At 53.2% G+C, this 23,500-nt stretch overlaps 1 protein-coding gene across 30 annotated transcripts in view; it reads right to left on the reverse strand.

The window, feature by feature from the left end:
• Window positions 1-1,172: 1,172 nt before the first annotated feature.
• Cacna1g (calcium voltage-gated channel subunit alpha1 G) overlaps window positions 1,173-23,500 on the reverse strand; it is a 65,437-nt gene continuing 43,109 nt past the window's right edge. For 2 of the 30 annotated variants that reach the window (XM_028772286.1, XM_028772285.1), the window contains 18 exons: window positions 23,383-23,451; window positions 23,028-23,212; window positions 22,016-22,142; window positions 20,327-20,452; window positions 19,386-19,475; window positions 18,733-18,946; window positions 11,451-11,602; window positions 10,676-10,785; window positions 9,889-10,022; window positions 9,586-9,656; window positions 9,371-9,449; window positions 9,153-9,274; window positions 8,492-8,845; window positions 7,646-7,789; window positions 5,827-5,961; window positions 4,214-4,391; window positions 3,807-3,976; window positions 1,178-2,660 (listed from right to left, as the gene is read on the reverse strand). In XM_028772286.1, the coding sequence (XP_028628119.1) occupies window positions 1,926-2,660; window positions 3,807-3,976; window positions 4,214-4,391; window positions 5,827-5,961; window positions 7,646-7,789; window positions 8,492-8,845; window positions 9,153-9,274; window positions 9,371-9,449; window positions 9,586-9,656; window positions 9,889-10,022; window positions 10,676-10,785; window positions 11,451-11,602; window positions 18,733-18,946; window positions 19,386-19,475; window positions 20,327-20,452; window positions 22,016-22,142; window positions 23,028-23,212; window positions 23,383-23,451 (3,195 nt within the window). In that variant the 3' untranslated portion in view covers window positions 1,178-1,925. Of the gene's footprint in view, window positions 2,661-3,806; window positions 3,977-4,213; window positions 4,392-5,826; window positions 5,962-7,645; window positions 7,790-8,491; window positions 8,846-9,152; window positions 9,275-9,370; window positions 9,450-9,585; window positions 9,657-9,888; window positions 10,023-10,675; window positions 10,786-11,450; window positions 11,603-16,598; window positions 16,653-18,732; window positions 18,947-19,385; window positions 19,476-20,326; window positions 20,453-22,015; window positions 22,143-23,027; window positions 23,213-23,382; window positions 23,452-23,500 lie in introns of all 30 variants that reach the window. The other 28 variants (XM_028772306.1, XM_028772300.1, XM_028772298.1 and 25 more) reach the window with 21 other exon arrangements.

Genomic DNA, 23,500 nt, shown 5'->3' on the forward strand with positions numbered 1-23,500 from the left:
ACATATAAACCCTGGGTTTGATTTCTATGCCAAAGCATGAGTACACACACACACACACACACACACACACACACACACACCTGTCTTAGAAAGGGCGGGGATGTTCAAGGGAATAGAAATGGGACAGGATAGATGTTTTCAATGGCTGATGGGTGAACAGGCTGGCCGAGTCTATGGTTACTCCTTTTTGGCATGAAGACTTCAACCAAGAGACTATTATTGCCAGCCACGGCAGCAGAAAGGTGGCTCTAGGTCAGGTGGTTCACTGGACTCCTGGCTCCCCTGAACTGGTGGCCTTTTCCCCCTCTTCCCCCTCCTCTGGCTCCCTCCCACTGGGCAGGCAGCAGCAGACCTTGTAAGCCCCTTGATTGTATCATTTATCACCCCTCAGGGAGCCAGCTCCCTAGCTCCACGTTGTGGCTACCACCAATCCTTCAGCTTCATCAGGAGATCTCCTCTGGACTCCAGTCCAGGTCCCTGCATTCTCATCCTTCAGGGAGGGGAGGCGCGACCTGTTCTGTTTACACAGATTAATCTCAGCCTCAGCAGGCAGATAGATGAAGTTCAAGGCAAGAGGCTTTAGCCCAGACACCTCAGGTCACCACCCAGTCAGGAGTGTGGCAAATGCTGGGGTGGAAGAATAGGGCAGGGAACACCCAGAAGCATTTACCCCTCCTCCACTAGCCCCTTGATTTAGATCTGCAGCAGCTGAGGCTGCCTCCCAGGCCCCACCGGCCACATTAAACAAAACAGCTTCATTATGCCAATTTCTAGCTCTCAATGCGCTGCTGATAGCTGTCAGCAGAAATAAGAATTAATCTGGAATTACTCACATTCTCTGAGCTGCCTGGCTCAGAAGATGCGATAAAACTCTGATAGAAAAACAGAAGCCCCTGTCTTCCAGCCCTCCCAGGCACAGGGGTCTCTTCTCCTCTCTGCTTGCAGGGGAGGTGCAAGGATGGAGCTCTCCAGGGTTGGGCATTTGAGCTCTTCCTCTCTCAAACACAAAGCTCACACATGCCAATGCTTGGGCGTGCACGTGCGCGCGTGCACACACACACACAGAGAACCCAGAATCTTCCCTCCCCCACCCACTTCCCATCTCCAGGACTCTTCCCGTCATTTAAACACGCCTATCTCTCCATCCCCTTTGTTTTTACTCTGGACTGTGATTAACTTTTTATTTTGGAAAATTACTTTATTTTATATAGATATATAGATATATAGATATGTATGTATGTATATATAAAAAGGTTCCATTTCATTTGTAAAATCTTCATTTTTTTCTCTTTTTCTCTTTTTTTTTTCCCCCTACAGAAAACGATGACGAGATTAAAGGAGAAAATAAGTTACATGACAGTTTCCAAAATGGTTCTCGCTTTCCGCTGAAGATGGGCCGCCGTTGGGTTGTAATACACTCACGGTCCCAGCTTGTGCTTTACAAGAAGAGGGAATATAACTAGACTGGTTATTTTAGGTTAAAATAGCCAAGAGACAGACGCTTTTGCCTCAAAAATATTCTGAGACACATAAAAGTAGAAGGAACCAAGTCTCTTCAGTCACAAAATGTCGTACATCCAGCATATACTAGATTCAATTAATTTAATAAAATAGAATATACATAGAGATTCTGCACAAACGTATTGCTTTCTCCCAACAGCTCCGGGTGTTGGGAGCCTTGGCCACACTGGGCTTCTCCTTCTTCCTGGAGGTGGGGGCTCCAGGGCTGTGCTCTCTTCAGACCCTCAGACTGACTCTCCGGAAGTCCTCCTTGTCATCTCCCAGCCACTGAAGAAGGCAGGCGGTGCCTCCTGGCTGCTTACGCTGTTTGCTGCTTGCATGGGACTTTTCAGAAATACTGCCCAGGAGGCGGAGCTAGAATCTGCACCCAGTGGAGAAAGGTGTTGGGGGAGAGTGGGTAGAACTCAGGGGTCCAGGTCTGTTGGGTCAGAAGACAAACCAGAGAGACTCAGCGCGTCTTTCTTTGGGGAGGGTGAGGCAGCCGTGCTGTCAAGGGGGCTGGAGGCCAAGGGATCCTTGGAGTCACTGGCCGCAGCCCTCCTCCTGAGGCAGACACCAGGACTGCATGGGGGCCGAGGGCCCTGGCTCTCCGGGGGGTCTATAGAGATACTGGGTGGGCTGAGTTTTTTCTTAGGCCGGCTCCCAGGGCCCCCAAGAGGTCGGCCCCCGAGGCTTGAGGGGCTTGGACATAGGCGGGGTTGGGAGCCACTGTCCAGGCAGCTGACAGCAATGGAGTGTCTCCTCTGTTCATCTAGCCAGGACCCAGGCCTGCGCCGGCAACTCTGGGCCTCTACACTGTAGCACTTCTTCAGGTCCCGTGGGGACAGGGGTTCTTCCTGGCTGCTGGGCAGGAGGTCTCCTGAAATCCAGCTCAGCTCTGTGTCCAGCTCTAAGCTGCTTCTGGTCTCTGGAGGGTCCTTGGCCCAGTTGGGTTCCAGGCCTGGGCAAGTGGCTGGCGTGCGGATGTGCTTGGAGACTTTGCTCTGGCTGCTGAATCGCTGCTGCTGCACCTGGATGCTTGACCCGCCCCAGAAGGATGAGGACCGGGTCAGAGGGCAGGAGGGCCCACTCACCTCTGACAACAGGTCTTCCCGGCTACCCAGGCCCTGAACATCCAGGGAATCAGTCCTTATTGCTGCCTGTAGGGAGTGGAAGCAGGCTCAGCCCAGGGATTTCCTTTCCAACACGGATTATCCTTTATCCTGTCTGTCATGCTGGCTGTCCCTAATCACCACAAAGCTGCAGGACCACCCTATTTGCTCCTCTTATTGGGGGTTATGAGCTCTCTGAGCTCTGTGGACTACACCTCCCCTTCAACCACCAAACCTTTCTTCTGTCCTCCCTGCTCAATTTCCCTAAATACTGCAGGAGGAACTCTCTGCAGTCTTCGGGCCCTAGGAGGCAAGAAAGAATTCGTGCTGGCTTTGCTTCTCAAACTGGCCTCTTTGTGTTTCTAGCCTTTAGGGAGAGCGAGCAAGGCAACAGTTCCCTTGGCCTTGAATACCCTTCCCAATAACAAGTATCCCTTGCTCTTCTGAACATGGGTTTTCTGTGACAAGTCCCCGTCAATCCACTTCAAGTAAACTAGCCCCTGTCTCCTCTGGGCTCCCCTCTACAACGCACAAAAGCACCGTAAGGCTCTAACCTGTGGCTGCTGTAATCTGATAGCATGTGTGTCTCTGTTCTTACTGAGCTCAGAGAGCAGCAACTGTGTCCCAGTGCCTAGCAGCAGGAAGCTGCTTGAGGAGTGGGTGTGGGAGGAGGAACCATGCCTGATGCTGACAGATATTCCTATATCTGTGGCCAGGAGACACAGACATCAATGCAAGGCACACAAGCATCATTTGGCTCTATTAGTCACTCTCGGGTTCATGGACAGTGGACCTCAGGCTTGACCTGAAGTTAAAACACTCAAACCCTGCCTTGTATCCTTCAGTTTAGCCCAAAGTATGAAGAAGTGGTGGAAACTCTGGACCTGGGATTGGGAGTCTTGATTCCTGGATACCACCTCCAATGGATGTCGGTTGCCCTGGCAACAACTGTACCTTGGACCCCAGGACTCCTTAGTGAAACAAGGTATATACATGAGGTAGGGGGCAAACTCCAACTACTTCTCCTTTACCCAGTACCGTGTCCCTAGTATCTAGAGCTGCTCTATCATTGGCAGGCAGTATATGCTAGCTGGAAGAATAAGATTGTCAACTCTGGTCATTACCAACAACATAGGAATTCCAATTAGAGAGCCCCACCCCAGGACCTAAGTCCAGCCCTCCACACTTGCTTACCTGGCGCCTGAGAGGCCTCTGAGCCAGAGGGGAGCGGCCAGGTGGGGGTAGTTTAGGGATGGCACCCCAAGTGGGGGCCCCATGAGGCTGGAGCAGATAGCGTGCATCTTTGGGAAGCTGTAGGATGCAACTGGTGTCTGCTGGTTGGGAGTGAACAGACAAGATGGAGCCTGTGGGGAAGGGAAACGGAGGGGTGAGTAGGGACAGACTTTGCTGCTTCCCTTCAGACCCTCCTCCCCATCAGGGCTTTTACACCTCACTACCCTGGATGAAAGCTACTTCCTTCAGTCTGGGTATTTCCCTTTAGCATAGGGTTTCTTCAAAATAAGAGACACTGCTTTTGTTGGTCTGAGGCAAGTTTGGCTTTCCTTGTGTGAGCTAAGCTGTTTCTACCCCAGTCTTGGTACCTGACTGGGCTTTGGGGAGCCCCCAGCCCCTGTGTCCTAGGGATCTCTCGGCAGTGTTCCCATTACGGCACATGTAGCTGTCATTGGGCAGAGAGTGTGTCCGGCTGACACCAGACTTCCTCACGGTCAGCAGGTCTGGTCCTAGGGGGACGGGCACCTCCTCAGGGTGGGGTACCATCTGCAAAAGGATCAGGGGATGCGGTGAAGAGCGTGCAGATAGGGTTGGTAGCTGAGGAAAAGCTAGACAGCAGGAACTAAACCCCCTCCCACCAGACCCACAGTCCTCCCCCCACCTACCCACACCCACCTCCACACCCTCCTAGGCCAAGGTAATGGGCATGAGCATGGTAGGAAATAGGAAGACATACATACAGTCTCTGCATACAGGGAGGAAGGAGTGGAAAGGCCCCACCCTGAGAGCATGCTCACAGGATCACCCATGAGCCTCTGGGGATGGTGGAGGACGAGGAGGGGTGAGTGAAGAGAGAGCAGCCCCCAGCACTGCATATGGTCCTCTTAGAGAGTCTGAAAATTACCCCAGGGATCAACAGGGGACAGGCCTGAGCTGGATCCTTACAGGTTAAGTAACCGGTAAACACAAGGGACATGCTCTCATTCTAGTCTGCAGATCTACTTTAACCACACAAGAGACTCTGGAGGGTGGAGGTGGGGAGCAAGTCCTGGGTACTGGGAACTCAGTACTCGCTCAGGGGACAGACTGAGGTGGGAGAGGGTCTGGGAAACTTGTTTCAAAGAAAGGCAGTAGCCAGATCCTAAGAGTTTCTCTCCCTCTTTAGAATCCCTTTCTCTTAGGCTACTTGGTCTCAGGGAGGCTGCAAAGCCCTTCCTTACCCATGGGCTCAGCTGGTCTCAGTCCCAGCAAATGGAAGACGGCTATGCTGAGTAGAGTCTGAGCCACCCCTTCTATTCTCAATCCCAGGACCCACTTCTTCCAACTGGCCACACCCTCTAGAGCCCTTCCCAGATGTTGATCAAGATCCTGCCTCAGCTGGCCCAACTCTCACACCAGAAGGCAATCGGTGAGAGGAGGGGGCTGCTCACTGCCGTGGGGGTGGGGCAGAGGGAAACTGAGGAAGGGTAGAAAGGTCAGAGCACCAAGCCCCCAGAGCTTGTTGAGGACAGGACACAAAGACACACAGGGACAGCAAAAGGAAACAGGAACAGTTCCCCAGGGGGAAAGGCATGGTGGTGACAGCAAAGATATGGGTCTCACCCAGGATACTAGTGAGTCTCATGAGAGAGAGGCAGGAGGAGGGAGCAGGGAGGGAGGGTTGGCTGGTACAGGGCTCCAAACACAGAAGCTGTCTCCCAAGCCACTTCTGTTTTGGACTGTCATTCCTGGAATAACCCTGTCACCACGGACGGCGGCTCATGTGACCCCTCTGAGCAGGGTCTTGGTTTTTATCTTATCTATTTTCTTTATTCCCCTCAGGGGGTACAAGGAAAAATTCATGCCAGCAAAGGCTGGGGCACTTTGTGCCCACAAATGAACGCCTCTGGGCAGGACCTGGGCACAGAGTAGGAGGAAGATCTGGAGCCCTGCAGTCAGCCGAGCCCAGACTGGGGGAGCAGCAAGGGATGTGTGCATGTACATTGCTCTCCAGGGTACTAAGTAAGAGTGTGTGAGTGTCATCAGGCAAAGAGTCATCCGTCAGAGCTAGAGAGCAGGACGGTTCAGACACAATCTCTGACGTCAGAGACAGAGCCTCCATCTCAGCTAGAGGGATCTAGACAGGAGAGAGATGAGCAGGCATGAGAAACCAGGACGCACACTCGGCACACTCACAGCCCCCACTTCCCCGTTCTACAAAGCGGGGAGGAAGACATCCCATTTCACTCCCCACCCCTCTCCCAATATACCCACAGCCCCTCCCCTCTCCCACTTCAACCCCCCTGTGCTGATCAGAGAGTCTGCAGCAGGCACCAAAGAGACAGAGCAAACACTGGCAAAGCAGAGAGACCAAGAGATGCAGAAACACATTCTAAAGATACCCCAGGCATCTTAGCAGCCCCCTCCCACACTACCAGCACCCAGGGAGAGAACAGAGGAGAGGGCTTCCACTCTCATAAAGATGATACCAAACAAATAAAATAAAAAGAAGAAAGGCCAGCAAAGCCCCGTCTCCTCTCTGCAGACAGAGCAGCATGGCAGCGGGGGTTGGGGGGGCACACTGGGGACAATGCCACCAGTCTGACGGCTGTTTTCTGCCTATTCTCTTCGCTTCCAAAAGCCTAGCAGGACTTGGCCTGTCCCCAGATTCTGGCTTCTCCCCTCATGGGCCCTCCTCCGCCTGCCTGCAACCTGCTCCCCTTTCTCCAATGTAGGCCTTGAGGAGTGCTCTCCCAGCTAGTGTGAAGGGGGCCAGCATAAAGCATCTAGCTGGCTCACCAGCAGGATATGGGGGGGGGGGCAGGGTGAGTGGTGTTTGGGTGAGTGGGCTGTTCTGATCACTGTCCTAGCCCATCCCCCTCCCTCCACCTTTCCTGTGGGCTTAGCTTAGAATTGGGGAGCCTGGAGAAGAGACTAGCTAGATTTCCTTTCTAGGTCATTGCCAGGTCTGAGACTGGATTCTAACAAGAGACACAGGACTTTACCATGTGAATATCACTACCAGGCTAAAGACTGCCTAGAAACCTGTGAGCCTACCCCTTCTCCCAGCAGGCTGTGTGTCACTCGGCTTCAATTGTAGTCTACACCCCTGACCTGGGGTGGGGGTGGGGTATTTATTGGAGGAGTATTGAGCCAATGGGAGGAGAGCAGGTCTGGAGGGACCAAGAAAGCAACAGCTCAGGATAACCTGCACCTGTGAAAGGAAGAGCACCCTAGGTGCTCTGGGAAGGGATTGCATTTGGTGAGGAAACCAAAGACCTACTTCACGTTTATGTCCCAGAATTCACTTCTATTCCCTCAGGATAGAAAACTGACAATGACAGCCCTCATCATGTCCAGTGGACTTGGTGCTTACAAGGCCACCAGAGGAGTGTGGATGGGTGCTGGACACTACAGAAAAAAACAGACTAGTTAAAACAGGTGCCTCTATGGGTCCCATGGCCACTTGCACTAACCTCAGAGGATCTTCTCTCCTGGACCTGATTCCTAGCCTCCTTTACCCCTCAAATCCTACTGCTCCATCTCTGCACTCTCTTCCAGTATCTTTCTTATGAATTTCACCAAGCCCCTCTTCCATCCCTTTCTCTCCCTTGATAGGGTGATTTCCCTACTTTCCAGAGCCTGGGTATTCTCCCCAAGGCCTCCTGCCAGGTGCAGTGTTCAATTATGTGGTCCTATAGCTTCTCTTTCTCTAGATACTCAGTGGGCAGGCCATACCCCCAGCCACCCCAGAAGCACAGCACAGCATGGCACAACTTGGCAGGGTCAGAGGAAGGAGCATGGGACAGAGTTACAGTAACCTGTGGGTCGGAGTCGCCCGGGCTGGGGGCCGAAGGGAAGGCAGAGGGCTGGCCCCCTGGGCCTGCCAGCTCGTCCATCAGCTTCAGCTCCCCCTCCAGGGAGCCCTGGATCAGCAGGGAGATGGTGTCAAACAGCTGTCTGTCCTGGGAGGACCAGCCCATAAGGGGAGCCAGGAGAGCCAGGGGAGCAGGGATCAGAGGGGTAACAATGAGAAGTGTCAAGGACCAGGACAGGGGGATTGGCCAGGGGTAGAAAGAGTGGAAGTGGAACCCATGTCACACGCACACAAACACACACACACACACACACACACACACACACACACAAACACAAACACACAGCGACAGAGATGAGAGAGGAGCATGGGGAAGGTGCAGGATGAATGAGAGGTGGGGGATGAGAATAGTCAGGGTCCACAGGGGAGAGGGAGAGATAAAGAGGAAAGGGAAGGATAGGGAGATGGAAGGGAGTTAGGAAGGTAAGAGAGCATGTAGGAAAGAGGTTTGACAATCGGGTAAGGGTAAAAAAGAAACAGGAAGGAAACAGAGAACTTAGCCTTGATCCTAGGAGCCTAGAAGGGGAAGCCACACCAGGCTAGAGGAGCTAGCAAGACTGCACCGCGTTGCTAGAGGGTGGCTAGCCGTAAGCAGAGAATATGGGCAGTCATTCTGGGGAGGGGCACTTGAGAACTAGCTCCATCAACATGGAGGTAAGAGGGGCAGGAGAATGGAGGAGAAGCCCTGGGGCCTCCTGGGCATCTATATGTCCTCACTGAGCTGCTGTTTGCCTGCCCTCCCTGCTCCTCTCCTGTCCCATGGCCCTTTAGAAGGGGCGCTGTTGCTCACCGTGGGGTGCTCAAGGGAGAAGCCCGAGGCTGCTCCAATGTGGGCCGTGGTGTGTGGAGCCCCAGGCTTAGGGCTGTCAGGGCTACTGACACCCTCCACCCCAGGCCAGAGGAAGGGGCTGCCCAGCGGGGAATGGGGCTGCGGGCTGAGTGTCTTCATCTCCAGCTCCAGCTCGGCCTCCAGCTCAGCTTCCTCCTTGGCCTCTTTGTTGCTTTCTTCCAGGTGTTTCATCAGCACGGCTATGACCACGTTGACCAGCACAAACTGGGCCGTCAGCACGAAGGATACGAAGTAAATAGGTGAGATGACGGTGTTATAGCAGGTGGACTCCTGGTCACAGTCCCGGAGGGTGTCCTGTGGGAGGTGTCGAGGGCAGAGGCATGAGGGTGGGGAGAGCAGCTGATGGAGCCGTCATGGGATATCAGAGTGCTGAGGGAGAAGGCCCTGGGTAAGAAGGGACATCAGTGTCCTGGTGCTGTGAAGTATGAGTGAACCAGAGCATGTCCTGAGGGGACAGAGTCTACAGCATTCTGACACGGGCAACAAGGGGGACATGCTTTTATTCATGGCTAATATATCCTCTTCTAGAATCTTACATCAGAGGCTAGGTATCCCCCCGTGTTGTTCCAGAAGCCCTGGCAAGGGGTTCCTAGGTTCTCACCTTCATAATACCATTCCAGTTGTCACCAGTGGAGACTCGGAAGAGGGTCAGAAAGGCCATACCAAAGTTCCTAAAGGTGGCATGCCGGCCCAAGCCCTCACAAGGGTGTGTCTCATCACACTCTGGGGAAAAAGGGAAAGGGGGAAAGCCATGTTAGTCTCATGACCCCTCTTGGTCTCCATCCCTGGCTCCTCCACCATCCCCAAACCTCAACTCACCCAGGTCTCCAAAGAGCTCCACGCCCAGAGCTGCAAAGATGAAAAATAATAGCATGAAGAGAAGTCCCAGGTTCCCCACCTGGAGAAGAGGAAAAGAAACGGAAAAGACGCTGCTGGCTCTCCAGCCAGCTTCCCTGAGGACCCTGCCCTTTTGGAGGGCACTTCCTCCTCCCCAGGAGGACCCTTCCCTTCTGCCCACCCTACCTCCCAGCTACCTGGGGCAGGGCCTGCATCACCGTGTCCAGCAGTGCCCGCATGCCCACAGCCATCTTCAACAGCTTCAGAACTGCAGAACAGGACAGTGTCATGAGCTGGCCCCTCCGGGCCCCCCATCACATAGCTGGGAGTACCAGGCTGAGCTGGAGCTGGTGGGATGGTCCACCCATACCCCAGCTTGTCATGCTGGACAAGCCTTTTATATAGAGGCTAGGAAAAAGCTCCTGGAAACCCAGAGCCATCCGCATAACCAACTCTTTCCATCTCCCTCTGGGGAAGGCAGTTACAAGTGTTGAACCTACCTCGAGCAATGCGAAGCACCCTCATGATACGAATGATGGTGGGGTTGATAGGCAGTGAGGCATTGACCTCAATCTCCTCCAGCGTGATGCCCATGATGGACAGAAGCACAATAGCCAGGTCCAGCTGGTTCCACCTGGAAAATCGGAAATGCAGCTCCCTGAGTGGGGGTAGGGAGCATGGTGGAGAGTGCCATGGTGGCACAGAAAATTAGATCTGGGAAGGGCCTGTGCTTTTCATTTTTAATCATTATCCCTGTTTCCCCCATATGGTGTTTTGCTATGTTTCTCAAACTGAACTCAAACTCTCCTCCTGTCAGCCTTGCAGTATGCAAAGACTCCAAGCATGAGCCATGGCACCTGGCCTCATCTGTCTTGGCTTTCAGTATTTATGTTTACTTTGAGCAGAGTGCTGTCTTAAGAGCTTAATATTCATACCACAACTCTGACATGGACAGTGTCAGCTTTCATTTTGCAGATGAGGGAACTGAGGCACACCCAAAGTCACTGGTCACTAGGATTCAAATCCAACAGGTAGTCCAGCTCCAAGCTCTGTGGCATTAGTGCTATCCTAGGCTACAGTGATTTCATGCTGCCAAAGCCCTCTAAGTCTTGCCTTGTCAAATGCCAAAATCCCTTCCATCCCTTAAAGTCTGGCTTTGGGACCACCATCCCCATCAGCTGTAGGGTGGCAGCTGGACTCCCAGGTTCAAAAGCCTTCTGGGTATTTTCCCCAGGAGACACATCTCTACTTACTCTCCACTCTCCCAGACCTCCTCCTCCGCGTTACCTGTCCTGGAAGAATCGGCGGAAGCCAAAGGCCACAAGTTTGAAAACTGACTCCAAGACAAAGATGACAGTGAAGATGTAATTGCAGATCTTCAGAGCCTCGTCCAGGATCTGGCAGGGGTGGGGGCCAGATGCAGGGTTTCTGTAGGCCCAAGGCGGAAGCCTGCCCCACCCCTCCATCACAATACCTCCCAGAGCTGGCAAGTAAGGTGAAGCTGAGGGAGCCCGTTTTCCCCCTTTCCTGCCATGATGGCTGACCACTGGCCACTATCCCATGACTATTCAAACCTGGCACTTAATTTCTCCTTGAGACACACATGAGAATATGCCAGAAGGCACATAACACTGGAAAGAGGCTTGTCCATTATCAGTTCAACCTTCGCCCTGTCCAGTTGGAGAGACTGACAGGGAAGGTGAATGAGAAGGATGACTGGAATACAGATGAGTCTGGGGGCTGAGAACTTACTAGAATCTGAGTCTTGAAGGGCAAACAAACATCAGTCTGTCTTCTTCACCTTCCAAGGCCCAGAGCCACACATACTAGATGCTCAATAAAAATGTACTCATTCCCCACTTCCTAGCTGTGTGATCCTGGTCAAGCCAACTAAGCTACCAAGACTTAGAGTCCTCCTGTATAAAACAAAGGTGATACCCACTTCTAAGGAGACTGGCAGGTACAAGGACCCACGTAGTTCCCCCAACACTTGCCTGGCACCCAGAGGCTATACTTCAGCCTGGGAAGGTCCCGAGACTGCTGACCCATCTCTCGTTCTCACCTGGGGCTGCTGGTAATGTTCCATGGCCATAGTGACCACATTCAGCCCAATGACACCAGTGATGAAGAGGTCCAGGTAGTGGCTGGTACACAGGTGGTGGACAAGGAGCCGGAAGCGGGAGTAGTCAGAGTAGTAGGGCTTGCACTGGGCTTCTGGTGGGGGCAGGAAAGAAAGTAGAGCAAACATCAGGCACTGTCCCCTCCACCCCTCCACCCACATCCCCACCCTGCCGCCAGCCTCTACGCCAGTGCTGAAACATTCCGGGTCACCAGCATCCCAATACCAATTCAATCCCCACCCCCACCCCCGCTGCCCTATGCAGGAGCCGGCTGTTTTGGCCTGTCTCCTGTCAAGCATCTGTTCTACTGCCTGCAGTCAGGGTGGAATGGGACAGAGACATGCAAAGCCCTCCTTCACATTAGACACTGGGTGAGCCCATATCCTGTGGCAGCCTCTAAATTACACCAGGCCCTTATAACCTTTGATTCCATGTTCAGCAGCAAGGTGGATCAATAAGATGAAAGATCCCATCTAATCGGGCTCAGAGAGAGCTCCAACCACCGAGGTGAAGGCTCCAGTGCCTTTCCCAAACTCAGCCCCTGGGGCTGCCGAAGGGATTACACAGAGCTGGGATTTGTGATAGGACCGGAGGTTGGAAATTGGACATCTTGGCTGCCTGCTCTGTACCACAGAGTCTACAAAGGGCAGTGCCCCAGACTCCCACAGCTCCATGTGGGGAGGGTAGAGGCGGAGGTCCAGGGCTCTGCCCTGTCCCATACTTAAGCTAGGAAGGTGGCACCCAGGATCTGGCAGGGGTGGGGGCCAGATGCAGGGTTTCCGTAGGCCCAAGGCTGAAGCCTCACAGACTCACCCAGTTTCTAATGAGTACCCAGTCTACCCTGGGTATTGGGGCGGCCTTTCACCGCAGACTGGGCTGGAAGCGCTGTCTGAGATCTGTCACAGGCATAGTGTTTTTCCTGTAGTTAGCCAACCACTTAGAAAAGTCACAGTACCAGAAGGTAATCCTGCCAAGCAGGCAAGAGAAATGTGGGGGCAGATTTCAGGGGAACCCTCCTTTAGGTGCTGGAGTAAGGGCCAGGCCAAGGTGAGGGACACGCTCTCTGGAGATATGCCAACAGATGGGTCTCACAGAAAGCCACACGGAGGGAAGAAAACCCTCACCAGGAAAGCATGGGCAGCCTCAGGTCCCAGACAGCCTTTCCCCTCTTAGGAGGTTTTGGCGGAAGCCAGCCAGGAAGGCCTACAGCCTCTAGGACCATGCCAGGGACCAACTGGCCCAGGGGTGGCAGAAAGCTTTGGGCCCAGGCCAGCTCAAATACATCTATCTTTTCCCATGCAGAGGATTCCTTCAAAGAGGTAAACTGAGGCAGGGACTGGCCTGGGGGGTGAGTCCCCACCAAAAGCCAAAGGAAGAAGAGTGCCCAGAAGTGGACGGCTTGGCTTTGTGACTAATCCGCAAGCCCACCTAACCCCTCTCCACATCGGCCTTGAGGTGTGGATAACCAGGGCACAGACACAACACAGCCAGGTACATCTCAGAGGTGCCTGAGGTCATCTCTTTGTTTCAAAGTAGGGCAGCCAAGTATGGCTTTGTTTGCTCAGGCAGCCTTCCCAACACCCAAGAATGTGGGGAGTGGAGATGCCAGAGGCAAGGGATGCCATGAGCCCACAGGTCATCCACACCCGATGGTGGAGGGTGGCTAGGCCAGCCAAGGCCTCTTCCTTCCTTCCTTCCTTCAGTACCATGAGAACCAGAGGGCGCTAGTCGCCCTGTTTTGCCTCAGCAGCCGGAACTCTTTCTCTGCATTAATCTCCATAAATGCCGAGAACACCCGATCCCATTATGCTAAAATATGAATGGAGAATTAACTAAAATGTTTGAATACAATTAGGTTAGAAGAAGCGGCTCCTTATTAGCCCTGTTATTAGTTGAAACAATGTTGAGGGGAGGCTGGAAGGGAGAAGTCCCCTTGCCCCCATCCCCCAACCCCTTATCCCAACATGACTATTGTAGGCACATCAGGGCCAAACAGAGGTATCACCAACAACAACTCTGCCTTCCAGCCTTGCTTCAGGAGCCTGGGTGATGGTGGTGGGGCTACATTCAGCCAGGGACCCTCCAGGCAACTCAGGGGAGTGAGGAGGCACGGATGAGGCAGGGCATCTGTTCATAGCTCCAGGTCCCAAATACCCTTCTGACTGCAGCCCCCAGCCCAGATCAGCAGGCATCAAGGAAACATTAGAAACACAAGTCCAAAGAGCACCAAACCAACTAGAGCGGCCTGTCCTCCAGCAGTCCCTCTGCCATCCAGAGAGACCCAGAAAGCCCGTGGCCCAGCACCAGAATGAGACAGCAAGACTCCAGCCTCCCTCCTGACCACTGCTTCCTTTCTGCCAGTTATCAACTGTCTTTGGTAGAGTAGAGCTCAGAGTGAGACCGTGGAAGAAAGGCCCTGGGCCCCTAGGAAGGCCCAGAGGCAAATGAGGAGAGCTGGAGGGGCCTGTGGGTGACAGCAACAGGCACAGTGAGTTAGCAGAGGTCACAGGGAGCCCAAGGCACAGCCAGGGCAGAAGGTTTGCAAGAGACAATGGTAGGAAATAGGCTTTTAGCAGGGTTACAGGCCCCCACAGCAAACGCCATGCTGCTGGGATCCTCCTGGCCTGCTGGGGGGTTGGGAAGAGGAGGTTAGTAGAGATGGAGGCCAGAGGTGGCTGAGGATGTGAAGCTGGTGCTGGAGGTCAAGTGTCACAGGACAGGTCTTGTCACCTAGCAGCCCCAAATCTCTCCCTTTAGACCTAAGTTTAGGCCCAGGGTCTCTCACTAATCCAACTTTTCCCTTTTCATTTTCTGTGGCCAGGTGATACCTCCTGCTGGCCACAGAAGGGCCGATGAAAGTGTGTTAGCAGGAAGTGGGGTTTACACATTTGACTCCTAGAAAACCCACACGACAGACTTGGCTTCACGCCTGTCACCGTGGTAGGTAGACTGGCATACCAGTATCCCAGAATCTGGGAGTCTATTAGAAATTCAGGGGGCTGGAGAGATGGCTCATCGGTTAAGAGCACTGACTGTTCTTCCAGAGGTCCTGAGTTCAATCCCCAGCAACAACATGGTTGCTCACAACCATCTGTAATGGGATCCAATGCCCTCTTCTGAAGACAGAGACAGTGTATTCACATACAGTAAATAAATAAATCTTAATAAAACCAAAATCTTAAAAAACAAAAAAGAAAGAAAGAAAGAAAGAAAGAAAGAAAGAAAGAAAGAAAGAAAGAAAGAAAAGAAAAGAAAAGAAAAGAAAAGAAATTCAGGACCAAGACCCTCTGTGGGAGACCTTTAGGGTGAGTCCCAGGATGTCTTGTCCTGTCTCTCCATGTAAGTCTTACTCACAGTGAAGTTTGGCAAACTCTGGTATAGACCCTGAAGAACCCCAGGCTCTGAGAAGTAGGATAGATGATGTTTTGAGGACCTGTTTAGAGTCTGGGTCATTGTTACAACCTAAGAGAATAATTCATGTGGCAGCAGGAGCAAGCCAGGGTCCCTGGGTAAAAGTACAGGACGAGATGGCCAGTATGTGCTGTGGCGTAGACATGGTGTGCCTTGGTGGCTGTGCCTACATGTGCTGAATAATGAGACAGTCCCCTGGGTGGAGGAGCCTGTGTGGGCCAGCTCTGTGTTGGGCAGTGTACAGGGGTAATGGTGAACATGTGCATTCTTCAGTCTCCACTAGAATCTGTTGTTCAATACCTCAGAAAGGCTAAGCTGAAGAGAATGTTCTCCCACCTTCCCCTCATCCCTTAATGTCAGAAATTTAGAAAACAGTCCCACACAGAGACACGGGGATCCTAGCAACAGAGACACAAACCAGCCAGAGACTCCTGAGACCCCAGAGAGAAGCTACTCAATGTCGAATACCATAGCTCAGGCCCATGGGTATAGATGAGGATCTGTCGAAGCTCAGAGAGCCCCTTGAGTAGGTCTCTGAGTCCTCACAGACCTGGCAGTCCATCCCCCAGGATGGTGTCTGCCTGAATTAGGGAATGAGGAATGGTTCAGTCAGAGGTTCCCAGGCTGAAACCCCAAGCCCTCCGCAGTGGAGAAAGCAGCCGAGTAGAAGGCCTTTCATTCTTAATAAAAATTTCTCAAGGCTTAGAAGAAAGTATACATCTGCTCATGTGAAGACCCCATAGACAAATGGCAACACAGTTTTCTCTTCAGCATCAGTTAGAGTGTGACCTTCTACAGCTCAGAAGCTATGATCAGCAATTAAATGTGCCTTTAATTAGTAAAAACTAGGAAAGCCCAGCCGTTCCCCACATGCTGCTACTTCAAGTCTTCCAAACTGCAGGAGGAGGCCAGAAGAGGGCTCCTGGGATAAACAGCCTGGGAACAGCCAGGTGGAGATGTCAGGGGATGGGATGGGGCCCCACAGCCCCGCCATAGACTTCGGTCCTCCCAACCTCCATCTGGGGAGCAGTAGAAGGGAACTCGGAGACAGAGTGAGGCACAGGGCGAAGGGCAGGCACTAGGAAGTCTTCCCAGAGACACAGAAATTTAGGAGGTAAGGACTCAACTTGTTCTCAAGCCTCTGGCTTTTGGGGGGAGAAGCTTGTAGCTAACTCAGTCTTTCGATTCCCAATTTCTGCTGTTTGTAGTGATGATGCGGGCCACCGTGGTGACTTGACTATTAATGAGTTGGTTCAATTATTCATTGCTACATTGTTAAAACAAATCCTTCCCCTTGCTGCTCCTCTCACCCTTCCCCTTGGATCAAAGACTCCCCTTCAGACTAGAGAAGGCAGAGAGATTTGCAGCTTAATCAAATGGTGAGGGACAGGGAGCAGGGAGGAGGTACCAAGACAGCAGAAGCCCAAGACCTTTGTAAAAGACCTGGTCCTCTAAGAACTGTTGAGCCAGAGGGTGCAAGGCCCACCACACCTCCACCCAACTTATCACGGGCCTATGGGGCTAGGGGTGCGACGGAGACTTAACACATCAGGCCCTGCCCTCTTGGGGGCCCCAAGGACCCTCAGCCCTTCGCCCCTAGAGGATAGAACCAATGAGCCATGGAGAGGGAGCAAAGAGTATGTCCCCACACGCATGAACCCACACCCCAGACGCAGTACCTGACGCAGCGCTGGCTGAGCTGCCGGAAGCAATTACATCGTCCAACATTAGATCTAAAAGAACGAAACACGACATTGGTCATTGACCGGACCAGGTGTGCTGGGCAGGGCCCCTCAGCAGCTCGCTCCCCCTCAGCTCCAACCCTCACTCTGCCTACACATGGGGTGTGCTGAGCACCAGCAGCTCGTTCTCAATGCCCAAGCCCAGACTCGGGACAGCCAAAGAAGACAAATGTTTCAGCCAACTCGCCAGGGTCACAGGGGTAGGAAAGTACTGGAAGGGGGAGGGGCAGACTGTCATCAGAACAGATGTCCATTCCTACCCCCGCTGTGGCTTCAGCTGCATCTGAATAGCTACAGACCCCAGAAGAGGAGCCAGCTGGTTGGGCAGGGGCCACAGTGTCTCCTGCCAACTCCCCCTCCCCCCAAAAGCATGTGCAGATGCCTTGTTGAGACAGTTCACTGCAAGGGGTAGGCGGTGGGTGGAGCAGAAGTGGGAGAGTGGCCCTGAGGACAGGGTACCTGCTCAGCTGTAGAGTCTAAGGGAAGCCAAGGCTAGACCCCAACCCAGAACTGGGAAGAGGCGGGGCCTATGGAAGGTAATGGGTGCCTGTGAGAGGCAGGGAGCTGCACCTGCTCATGGCCACCTGGGGGCCAGAGTCCCCCTCCACATCCTCCTGGAGCAGCTCTGGCTCTGTCCCCGCTCTCATCCTGTCTGTGACTCCTCCACACTCTCCCCATCCTCCAAGCACCTGCCACAGGCAAGCGGGAGATGCAGCCAAGGGGACAAGGGGCCGGAGACACGGAGCCCCCGACTCATTTGGTGGTACTCACATTTCCACACACCAAGGGGAAACTCAGAGCACGGCACACATCCGATCGGCGGAAGGCAGACTGGTTTGTGAGCGGGTGGAGAGGAGGGAAACCCACAGACCAAACAGGGAGAGACACAGGGAGACACATGGAGGCTTTGAAACCCACACAGACAGACACGTGGAGGAACGTGGGCTGTGACTGAGAGAGGTTCGGAGATGACAGAACAGCAGACAGACAAGAATCCCGAGCGAGAGGGAGCCAGGTGCACACACACCTGCACACATGCCAGAAACAAAGCAGCGACTGGGCTGGTCTCCTTTAGTCCCAGCTCTGTGTCTTTCCCATGTGTCTCAGCCTGTCCCTGGCAAAGCTTGAAGGTGAGAGGCACAGAGCCACGCACACTGTGTGCAAGAGCTGCTGGGAGCGTAGGCGAGGGCCTGGAGGGGTCTTGGGCCACAGAGCGCGATTATTTAGCTTTCCTGGGAGCATAAAACTTTCCAGAGGCCTTTCTTCATTTGGGTTTTGGCTTTTTGAGATGGTGTCTCACTGTTTAGCCCAAGCTGGCCTAAAACTCACTATATAGTCCAGGGTAGCTTTAAACCTGCGATCCTGTTCTGCTTTCTGGGAGCTCTGATCATATATAGGCTTGTGCTACCACACCTGAGTTTCCTTTCTTCCTTCTTTCCTTTTTCCTTCCTTCCTTCCTTCCTTCCTTCCTTCCTTCCTTCCTTCCTTCTTTCCTTTCTGTCTATCTTTCTTTTTTCTTCTTCAGCAAGAAATCATCAACCATCAGAGAACCAGGTAGTTTTGTTGGAGAAAGGGAAAAGAGTGTGGTCCTGAAGTTCAATCTCAATTACTGACTCTTTGTAGGTCCACCTGAGCCCTGGGTGAGCAACTATGTATGGCCTCCGAGCAAGTTACAGAGGTTAGAATACAACCTGGGTTGATCTGAGTTAGCACTTAGGCTAATCCCAGGTCACTGGACACACCAGTACTAGGAGGTGTGATGTCAGGTCAGGTTGCTTTCCTTCCTCTGAGGGATGCTGAGATGCTGAGTGTCCAAGTGTCCATTTCTACCTGGTATCCTCTGGGGAGTATGAGGCCGAGACCTAGGGAGCCTCCTGGGGGGCAACTCCTTCCCCCTGGGGGCTAACCTGGTCTGCTTCATGCAGGCTCTAAAGGCGGACATGCTGTCGAGGAAAGGAGATGGGGAGAGGGCAGGAGCACTTCTCCCAGCCCTGGGCCCCAGCTCCTAACCCCCTGCAGTCACAAGGCCAAGGTCAAGCATGACCCAGAGAGATGTGGAAAGACTACCGACCGGCCATCTGCTTCTCCTTACTCCTTCTCTTTTTTTCCAGCCTCCGTAGTCGCTTCTCCTCACGCCGGCGCGCCTCCTCCTCCTCCTGGTGCTGCCGGCACTTATGGAAGTTCTCCACCACCACGCCCACAAACATGTTCAGGACAAAGAAGGCCACGATGAGGAGGAAGGAGATGAAGTATAGCAGCATCCAGGGGTTGTGGTTCATGATGGGCTGGTGGAGAGCAGGAAGACCACGGGGTCACATCAGCCTGAGGGGGAACTGTCTCAGGTGTTGCCCACCTCGGCTGCACGGGTACAAAATTAAATAGCCCCAGGGATCTGACAGGTGAAGGCTGGAATGAGTTGGCATCAGGCAAGAATGGCTATCCTCTATCTAGTAGCTGTTTCTTTGTTCTGTTCACTCCTGCCCTGAAGGAATGGGAGCCCAGTGTTCTCAGTCCCTCAGACTTTTCATGCCACATTTAACAATTTTCACCTGTTCCCCCATTGTTTGAAAAAAAATAAAAAAAAAAACGTATTTGCAGGCCTACCGACACAGCCCTGCAGTAAACTGCAGCATGTTCTTCTGAAGCATGCTTGCCTCGTTACACTTGGTAACCAGCCCAGGCTGAACGACCTGAACCCAGAAACGGTCCTTCTTACCACCTTACCTGCTGGTCCACACCCACAGCATCCAACCCGTCATACATGATGTCAACCCAACCATCCTTGGAGGCCAGCACAAACAGGGACATCAGAGCCTGGGGGTGGGGGTGGGGTAGGAGACGAGAGGAGATAACAGACTGTTTGAAACCTAGAATGTGTGGCCAAACTACCCATCACACTCGATCAAAGCATCTCCCAACAACACCTTGGGGTTCCTACTCTAGGTCCTCAGGGAACACTCTGTCTCTGGACCCCATGGTTGGTCAGACGCTAGGAGAGATGACTGAATCTCTGATCTCATCTAGCGTGGGAATATCCTAAGGCCCTGGGAGTCTAGAAGGCAAAACAAACCAGCAAGAAACAGAGGTTTTTCTTTAAGACCTCAAGTCCCCATGAATGGTAGGCAAGTAAGTACACCAGTCTGCACTGCTCAGCTATTTCACTGTCTACGTATCCATTTCCACAAATCGGGAGGAAAAATACAAACTCTCACCATGTAAACAAATACGTGTTTATACATTATACATGCACAAAACCCAAGGAAATAGTAGCATGAACCTATTCTCCCGATGAGAAAATGGAGGCCCCTGTAGCTCAGCTGCCCAATGTCACTGAACTGACGGTGATAGTGACAGGGTTCATATCTAAAGCAGCCTGCTCCCAACTTCACATGTGCTCTACTGTGTGGCACTGTGGCCCTGGGACACCCCCCCACACACACACACACTTCTGTGATCCTCTATCCTTTCATCTTTGGAGAGCTACAGGTCTCTGTGGTCTGTTCACTGAGGTTTGCAGGTACACTAGCTCTGGGACATGGTGACAATGGGCCAGCAGGAGGCCAGTCTCTGTGGCTGCCCGCCTCCAGCTGTCTTGGTACACATTACTCGGGATGGATGTGTGTTCCCACCTTTAAGCTCCTCCCTATCCCAAACCCGTCACTCACCTGGCCCAGGTTGTCAAAGTTGTACTTGTGCCGGACCCATCGGTAACTGGCCTCAGCACAGTCAGATTTGTTAGTGATGTTCCTGGTGTCCTCACCCTGACACACGAAGAACTTCCCTTTGAAGAGCTGGCACACATGTGGGAGACAGAGAGTAAGCCCAGGGCTCCCAGTTCCATGTAAGCTCCGGGTCCAGGGATAGAGCACACCTTGGGTGACTGGGATGCTCACCTCTGGTGTCAGCCAGAAACTCTGACAGGAAACTCCCCTATAGGTACCCTCTTCCTGGTCCCAGAGAGGAAGGACAAGGTGAAAGGAGGGAGTTGTCCATTCCCCTTCTACCAAGAACACAGTGAAGCTCCAGATGTGGGGAAGGGAAGTCCAAAAACATCACCAGAGAGCACTGCTCCTTTAGCCCACCCGACTTCCTAGATCCAATAGATGTGTTAGTGTGGGGTCCACAGTCTTTTAACAAGGAGCCTCAGTGGCTCTGATGGACGCTCAAGTTTGAGGGCCACACCGAGCTAAGCCTTTAATTCTCATAGTGACTATGAAGAGCATAGATTATGAGCCCCACTTTAGAGAAAGAAAAACGGAGGCTCAGAGACTCACTAAGGCCATAGCTGGCAGAAAAAGTCTTAACTATGGGTCTGTCTAGAAAGTTTACTCTTGTTCTAGGATAGCCCAGGCCATGACTGCTGTGGGTGATAGGGAAAGGATCTGAGGGACAGGATAGCCCAGGCCATGACTGCTGCGGGTGATAGGGAAGGGATCTGAAGGACAGGAGGATTGGGGACAGGGGTGAGGGAACCATTTAGGATCAACCTAAACCAATGGGACTGGATTCAACAATGGCTCACTCTCCCAAGCCAAGGGAAGTGGGGAAGGGGCGGACACCAGACCACATGTGGAATGGGGGTGGAGCAGAGAGGTTCTGCACAGCTTTGGCAAATGTAGCCTGGTCCTTGAGGCTAGAGAATTTCTAGGAAACCAAGGAACAGCCCTTCCCCAGGGCACAGTGGGCATTCTAGAAGCAGGAGGAGGAAGGGGGGAGAGAGTAGCGGCAGCCACCCAGGAGTTTCCAAACTGCTCAGAAGCCAGCTGTCTACCCTGCAGCTGGAGTGGGGACACTAGAAGACGAAGACGGGCCTGAGGGGCTCCCCAGTCCCTTGAGATGTCTGCTGAACCCTGCAGGCTGCTGTGGCTCTTTTTCCTCCAAAGCCAAGTTCCTTCTCTGGGCCAGAAGCCAGGTTTCCCCGGCAGCCCCCACTTCCTGCCTTGTCTGGGGTCTGCACCCGCCTGCCTGCCAGCACTCTGTTAACCTGGCCCAGCTGTCTGGGCTCTGGATCCCCGGGCCTGGCACTCAGCCCACCCTGCTTGGAGAGGCAGAGAAGGGAGGAGATCCCGAAGCAAGCAGAAGGAGACGTGTGATTAAGTACACCACGGTACAGGGACAACAAGCTGCAGTTGCCAATGGACCTGATGCGCTTGTGAAACTGGGTCCCTTAGAGAAGAGGTACCCCAAAAGGTTCCCAGCTTTCTGAAGCCTAGGCCCTGGAGCGAAGGGACGCTGTTTATTTTCATTTGGAACAACGGTGGCAGGAGCATGATGACCCAGGACCAAGATGAGAGAAGAGACTCCTGGGTTTTTCTCAGACACCTCTAGCCACCAACCCCAACTCCTCCACACACCTGCACCCCGAGAATTCCAAAAATGATGAAGAAGGCACAGCAGATGACCACAATGTTGCCGATGGGTTTGAGGGATGACATCAGAGTCTCTACCACCAACTTCAGCCCCTGAGCCCGGCTGATGACCCTGGAGAGCAGAGGGAAGGATGGTAAACACTCAGACGCGCCCACCCATAGCCTTTGCCCTGGTAGGCCCCTTTCCCCCCACCTTAGCTTGCTGTCCTTCCACCACACGCTATGGAAAAGTCCCCTTTTCACAGAGCCCCCACCAAGAGGACTTCCCCCCTTTCCCTAGTCTCCCAACAGGCACTTGCAGCTCCAAAATCTCCGCCTCCACTCTCAGGCTATCAAGTGTATTTCCTAATCAGGCTTGGAGTGGAGAGGGTTCCACACAAGGGAGGCATCACCCAGGGACGGGACGCAGCGTGACAGGGTGGGGGTGGTGACAACTAGGAGACAGTAGTAGGGGCATGCAGGGAGGAACAAGCAAGAGGAGATGGATCATTACAGATGGAGAAGCAGCTCTATTATTTTGGTATCATCCTCACTGGGGAGAAATTCTGAGTTGGGAGGTTGGGGGTGCCTGACTGGAAAAGGCCTATCCCCTGCTAGGAGAAGTGTTATAGCAGTGGGTGATCCCTGAGGGGTGCAGAAGGTGAGGAAAGACAGGAGGAGGATGTGTCACTCACAGGGAGGGCAAGAACATCACCCTGAGGGGACTCTATGGGAGAGCTTCAGCTAGAGGCCATGAGGGCCCTATGAACCGTTATATTGTGCTCCCAACAGAGCTAGTCACAGCAGGGTAGAGTGGGAAAGTGCCTCACACTGGGAAGGGGTGTACAGAGTTGACAGTGGCCATGTAACTTGGAAGGAAATAACCAGAGCAGGAACTTGAATGTTGTCTGGAGTACATCACAGAATTACCTATGAGTCATAGCCAGGAGGTAAGGTGCACAAGGGATTTTGTTCCCTTGTGGGGGGTGTTGGTTGTTAAAGGTGTGTGGGCGTTCACCTGAGTGGACGTAGGGTCCGAAGCAGCCGCAGCACCCTCAGCATCCCGAGGATCTTGGTGCCGCTGTCAGAGACCATGGATACCAGGATGTCGATGACGGAGATGAGCACCAGCAAGCCATCCAGCACATTCCAGCTGCTGCGCAGGTAGGCCTGCTCCCCAAAGCACCAGCCCAGTGCCACCACCTGGGGACCACCACCACATTGTTGGCTCTAGCTGCTCTCCCATCAGTCCCCAGCCATGCCTTCCACCCTGGCCAACCTTCCTACCCTCTACCGGTTCTATTTTCCCCACCCCCATCAGAGGTCAGAGGCTCCAAACCAGTGCTCCCCCCACCCCCCATCCTGCTCATTACCTTCACTGTCATTTCAGCCAGAAAGACTGCCGTGAAGATGTAGTTGGAGAGGGTCAGGAAGATGCGCTCCTGAGAGAGAGAGAGAGAGAGAGAGAGAGAGAGAGAGAGAGAGAGAGAG

This window comes from Grammomys surdaster, unplaced genomic scaffold (assembly GCF_004785775.1).
Source record: "Grammomys surdaster isolate TR1022 unplaced genomic scaffold, NIH_TR_1.0 213, whole genome shotgun sequence".
Lineage (NCBI taxonomy): Eukaryota > Metazoa > Chordata > Mammalia > Rodentia > Muridae > Grammomys > Grammomys surdaster.